This window comes from Myotis davidii, unplaced genomic scaffold (genome assembly GCF_000327345.1).
Source record: "Myotis davidii unplaced genomic scaffold, ASM32734v1 scaffold570, whole genome shotgun sequence".
NCBI lineage: Eukaryota > Metazoa > Chordata > Mammalia > Chiroptera > Vespertilionidae > Myotis > Myotis davidii.
This window is the reverse complement of record NW_006283631.1, coordinates 2,884,565-2,890,721: the sequence shown is the minus strand read 5'-3', so window position 1 is coordinate 2,890,721 and position 6,157 is coordinate 2,884,565. Positions and strand designations below refer to the sequence as shown.

Genomic DNA, 6,157 nt, shown 5'->3' with positions numbered 1-6,157 from the left:
GCGCTGGCCTGGGCGACCCTGTGAGGTGCCTGGGTTGCCGCTGTTCTTGCTTCTCGGTCTCCCGCGGGCGCCATGGAGGAGGAGGAGGAGGAAGCGCGGGGGCTGCTGGCCGACGGCCCCGACGAGGCCGGGAGAGATGGCCCCGCCGTCGCCGGGGCGCTGCCCGCGCTCTGCGACCCCAGGCGCCTGGCGCACCGGCTTCTGGTGCTGCTGCTGATGTGCTTCCTCGGCTTCGGTGAGCTGCCCGGCCGGGTCGGGCGGGGCGGACCATCAGGAAAACCGCGACCGTCCCCCTCGGAGCCCTGAGATCCGCTCACACCGGGGCCACCGGGCCTCCGCACAGCCGCTGGGTCAGCGACTGGGCCCGCGCCTGGGCCCCCCTTCCCTTCCCCTTGGCGCCCCTTCCCTTCCCCTTGGCGCCCCCATTCAAATCCTTGGCGTCCGGAGGCGGGGTCAGGGGCTGCGCCGGGCGAGCGGTGTCCCTCGCTACTCCTGGGCTCCCAGCATCTCACTCCCGCGCCGCAGACCAAAGGAATCTCTGGGCCAAGTGCCCTCTCCTGGCGCCTTGTGCAGAAAGTTTGAACTGCCTCTCTGCCCTCCGCAGGGGAAAGACTTTTTAAAAATCAGTAATTCCGTGGGTAGCGTCATATTTCCTCTCCCGCTTTTGGGACTTGAGGGTGGCTCGCTGGCGGCGTCAGCGAGTAGCTGTGTCCTTCCTCTCCGCCCGGCCACTGCGCAGCCCCGTGCTGGGTTGGGCTTGCGGTCTTGGTTGGTCGCACTTAGGCAATCTCAAGGCAGTTTTTTGAGATAATTTTTGAAACACCTTCCCGTGTTCCAGCAGCTAACTTATTCAGCAACTTTTGAATGTCAATATTCGTTTGGTATGGAAGTCACAGTGTGTTTTCAGGGCGCCCCCCACCCCCCAAGTCGGTGTAATCAACAAGTGTTGGAGCCTTGTAGCGGCGGGTGACTTGGTGCTCCTGCTGCGACACCTAAGCGGGCGTGGAGGATGCTCTGGGCTTTGGTTTCTTTGCCAGTCTTTTTGAGCCCTCTCTTCCTCCATCCTTTTAAAAAAATTAATTTGTTGTTCCAGCTATCCACACATTCATTGGTTGCTTCTGGCAAATGCCCTGACCAGAGATCCAACCCGCAACCTTGTGAGCAACGTGGCCAGTCCCTTTTTGGAAAGAGATGCCCATCCATTAACTTTAAATCATGATACCGGTACCCCTTCCAAGGGCGATTAAAGCAGGAACCACAAGTTGCTGGTTTAGGAACAAAAAAGAACAACACAAAACACTTACAATGATCTCTTTTGAAGTAGACAGGTCACTTTTGGCAAATTATGGCTATTTGCCTGGGTTTCAGAAGTCAGATTCATACTCTTCTAATGACAATTTCCCCCCTTCTTGAATCTGTACTTTCTAATATGTACTTTTAGAGAGAGTGGGGAAGTGGAGGCAGTATTATCTTGAAGCCTACGATAAATCTGTCAATTGTAGTACTTTAGGAATAAAGCCCAGTGAATGAATGTCAAACCTCTCTCCACTCTATTATCTGTCAACAGATATTTTTATGTCTTTAATCCTTTAGAACTCTCTTTTATTTTTCTTCACTCCTGGCACTGTGTTTGCTAAGTTATTATATTTGGAGCAGTCTGTTAATAGAATTAGAGCGCTTGTTTCAAATATTAGTCAGAGTAGTTAAACTCCATTCCTCTGCTCTCAAGGTAAATAGTGATCTCAGGTAACGTTACCAGGAAACTGCTGACAAAGTTTGAGAAAGTTTTAGTGTGTGTGTTTTCATAATTTTAAATAAGGAAAATGTAGTGCTTTATGAAGATGCCAAGAAAGTAATAGATATATGAAGCATCATGAAAATAAAATGGAAGAACAATTAGTTGTTAACTTCATGGTTCAGGTCCCCAATACTTGCTGTATACCAGTGGTTCCCAATGTGGGGCACACACCCCACAGGGGGGCAATTTGATTTTTAAGGGGGACAATTCGAGAATGAGTTACTAACAGTAAATTTTTTGCATTTCTTAAGGTTCTAGGGGCCTCACATACAATATCCTATATAATAAAAGCCTAATATGCTAAGTGTGCTGTTGACAGGTCAGCCATTCAACCAATCAAAGCATAATATGCTAATGATATGCTAAGGCCACTCAACTGCTCGCTATGGCATGCACTGACCACTAGGGGGCAGTCAACTGGTTGACTGGTCAACCAGTTGCTATGATGTGCACTGACCATCAGGGCAGATGCTCCAACCAGTAGGTTAGCTTGCTGCTGGGGTCCGGCTGATCAGGACTGAGCGAGAAGGGCCAGACATGCCCTGGAGCACCCTTACGGCCCCTCCCCGGCTAGCCAACCTCCTGCATCTCTCCCCAGCTTCGATCGTGCACCAGTGGGATCCCTCGGCCTGGCCTGCGCCCTCTCGCAAGCCGGGACCCCTCAGGGGATGTCAGAGAGCTGGTTTCGGCCCAATCCCACAGGGAGAGCACTGCTCAGCCAGAAGCTGGGCTCATAGCTAGCTAGCGCAATGGTGGTGGCAGGAGCCTTTCTCACCTCCACAGCCGCGCTAAGGATGTTCGACTGGTGGCTTAAGCCCACTCCCCCTGAACAGTCCTAAGCCATCAGTCAGACATCTCCCGAGGGATCCCAGACTGTGAGAGGGTGCAGGCTGAGCTGAGGGACACGCACCCCCCCCCCAACCGAGTGCACGGATTTCGTGCACTGGGCCTCTAGTATAAATTTATTGTGACATATATATGTATTTCAGTTCTCTATTATATGTTTTGAGACTTTATTTGCTATTTTTTCATATCAATTCATATGGTGGTTGTTATTATTTTTAACAATTTCTTAGTGATTTCTTCCTCAGTACTTCAACTGTCCTTTTGTTCTTTTAATTTTCTCTTTCATGGATGCCATGTTCTTTGGGAGCCTGTTTAGACCAAGTTAATTGCCTTTTAGGCTTCCTCCCTGTGAATAGGAGTTCACTTTTTGAATAATAAGAATTCTATGTTGCCAAGACCGGTTTGGCTCAGTGGATAGAGCGTCGGCCTGCGGACTGAAGGGTCCCGGGTTCGATTCCAGTCTAGGGCATGTACTTGGGTTGCGGGCACATCCCCGGTGGGGGGTGTGCAGGAGGCAGCTGATCGATGTTTCTCTCTCATCAAAGTTTCTAGCTCTCTATCTCTCTCCCTTCCTCTCTGTAAAAAATCAATAAAATATATTAAAAAAAAAGAGAATTCTATGTTAAGGGGGAAGGGGAACATCAGGATTTTAGAGATACTTAGGTGGGGCATGGCCACAAAAAGGTTGGGAACCACTGCTGTATATGCTGGCTAATAATTTGTAAGTGATTTGACATGTGTTCTCTGGATTCTTTGGCTACAGCTTAGGAAATAATGATGGGCAGGGAATAGGTTCAAAAAAGTTTCCATAGTGTCAGTCCTTGAACCTCAAGTATAAACATTTAAAAATCACCATTTGAGTAGTAATTACAAGTTGAAACTCTTATGTGGATAATATTTGTACTTAGAAAATATTTGTTCTTTCTTTTTTTCTAGGCAGCTATTTTTGCTATGATAATCCGGCTGCCCTTCAGACTCAGGTTAAACGGGTAAGTTGATTTCTCACCTTTGTTTGCTTTAGGGAAGGTGTATTTGTTGAGGCTTCATTAGCTCTCAGGTTGCCTAGTCTGCAACAGTCTCCAGTGAGTCCATTTTAATATCTGTAGTCACCAAGGAGTGTTTGTGAGTTGGAATGAGTGGCCACAAAATTCGTTTATAGCACTCATTTGTAACTTGATATGATTTCACACTCAGATAAATAGTTATGTGCTATTTCCTCAGTATTACCGCAAGTATTAGGAGACTTTTGTTTGCCTTTCACTCTCTCTTTGGTAATCACCAGAATGACAAATGATTTGCTAGTATGTTTTGTTGTTATTTTGTTTTTAAAATGTGGATACTGATTGCAGAGGATTGTCCACGTTGGTTTTGTAAAAATGAATTTGATAGTTCCAATTTCTTGTGCATTTTGATAGTCTCTTTTCTTTGTCTTTGGACAGGGAGAAATGCATAGATTGGCCCTTCACATTCTAGAATGAAAGGGAAAGAAGGTACGAGTTAGTAGCGGGAGGTTAAGATTATTTTTTCCTTGTGGTGGGGAGCCCCAGGGCAGTTAGTATAGGGCAAAGAGAAGATAGATATTTGGGCAGATGCAGACAGAGGTGGACTCCATAGTGGGGGATCTGAAATGGCATGCTGACCCAAGAAGGTCCCAGATGTGACCTTTTTCTCAGGCAGAGGCCATAGCTACCATGAGAAACCAAAGCAGTTAAGTGACTTCCTGCCTTACACAGAAAAAAAATAGTTTCAATTTGTTAGTTACTCATTTTAACTATTTGGAAAAAATAGTTTGTTGTTTTTTTTTTTTCTCCATATAGGATATGCAGGTGAATACCACGAAATTCATGCTGCTGTATGCCTGGTATTCTTGGCCCAATGTAGTTTTGTGTTTCCTGGGTGGCTTTTTGATAGACCGAGTATTTGGAATACGGTAAGCTTGAAAAAAATATTTCACCTATGGCAAAAATCTGATTATTAGGAAAACACAAAACTAAATTAAATTTCTAGAAAGAACTGAATAAGATTCTGTATTGCCGTGATAATCTGCTTTAGTGTTTATTTAAAGATATTTTTATGTCTCTGGAATTGGTTTTTGAAAGTAGGCTGGTATTTCAGTTAAGGTTGGGGCTCATGAAATAAGATAACTCAGGTATGCCCCCATTTGGGATCAGGCAGGCCACGGTCCAAATCCCATTACTGCCACTTGCTCAGTTTCCAACTCTTCGGAGCTGTTCCTGGCTTTCTGAGCTCCAGTTTCCTTACTGGTAGGATATGGATAATAATTCCTGCCTTGCAAGGTGGTTATGAGGATTGAGAGGGATGTACAGTAGCCAGCACATATGTAGTATTTGCCTCTCCCTATTGAGACTTGCCCTTTCTGCTGTTCTTAGGGTTGAACTTTGTGACCACTCCTATTAGATACTGAGGAAGGAATCACACTATAAGCTTTGTTACTTTTCATTTTTATGATTATAGGTGTGTTGTTAGTGGAGGCTTTAAGAGGGGTGTAGACTGGGAATATTTTTAGGAGACAGAGGGCAAAATGATGAAGAGTCTCCCAACTATGTCTGGTGGAAAAGAATTGAAGAAACTGAGTGTTTAGACTTGGGGACTAACTTTAAAACATTTTGAAGAGTTAGGGTATAAAGGAAGAATTACATTTATTTTGCTTGATCTAAAAGGATAGAATTAGCTGGAAACTGCAGGAGGATAGATTCCACTTCGTATGTTACAGACCTTGCTCACTTAGGTTGACAGGATAGGAAGGGTCATGAATTGCCTTGGGGCCAGAGTGGGTTTTCCAGTGCTGAGTGCGGTGTGGCCATTTCACCAGGCGGAGAGAGGGCTTGAGTTTTGGAAGGACGTTTACTCCTGTGCTTCTTAAGGCTCTTCTAACACAGGCATGTTATTACTCTGGGGAAACATTAATCAGACGTTCCAAGTGTAGAATCTTTGAGTGAACTGTATTAACATGGTTGATATTTGTCCTTTTAAAAAGAGAGGGGTCAAAGAAAATATGACTGAAAGATGTGGTGACTGACATACTTTTAATTCATATTCTCTCCCAACAGATGGGGCACCATTATTTTTAGCTGCTTTGTTTGCATTGGACAGGTAAGGAGGGCGAAAACATTCATTGAGTAAGTGATAGTGACGTGAATTCTTTTATAATTCCGGCAAAGATGTCTTTAATGAATGCCTAACTGAATTAAGCAAGGCCCACAAATGCCCATATAGTAAAAGGCATAATTCATTTTAAGGCTTGAGACAGATGAACATTAATGTTGTTTTTTTTTTTTAAAATATTTTATTGATTTGTTTACAGAAAGGAAGGAAGAGGAATAGAGAGTTAGAAACATCAATCAGCTGCCTTTTGCACATCCCCTACTTGGGATGTGCCTGCAACCAAGGTACATGCCCTTGACCGGAATTGAACCTGGGACCCTTCAGTCCGCAGGCCGATGCTCTATCCATTAAGCCAAACTGTTTAGGGCCATGGTCGGAACTGTGGCT

The 6,157-nt window shown here is 45.2% G+C and overlaps 1 protein-coding gene across 3 annotated transcripts in view; it reads left to right on the top strand.

Annotated features, from left to right (window-relative positions):
* Positions 1-6: 6 nt before the first annotated feature.
* Positions 7-6,157, top strand: part of MFSD1 (major facilitator superfamily domain containing 1) — a 21,756-nt gene continuing 15,605 nt past the window's right edge. The window contains exons 1-5 of one of the 3 annotated variants that reach the window (XM_015565534.1): positions 219-235; positions 3,581-3,633; positions 4,084-4,134; positions 4,462-4,574; positions 5,716-5,758. In XM_015565534.1, the coding sequence (XP_015421020.1) occupies positions 4,465-4,574; positions 5,716-5,758 (153 nt within the window). In that variant the 5' untranslated portion in view covers positions 219-235; positions 3,581-3,633; positions 4,084-4,134; positions 4,462-4,464. Of the gene's footprint in view, positions 236-3,580; positions 3,634-4,083; positions 4,135-4,461; positions 4,575-5,715; positions 5,759-6,157 lie in introns of all 3 variants that reach the window. The other 2 variants (XM_006753818.2, XM_015565536.1) reach the window with 2 other exon arrangements.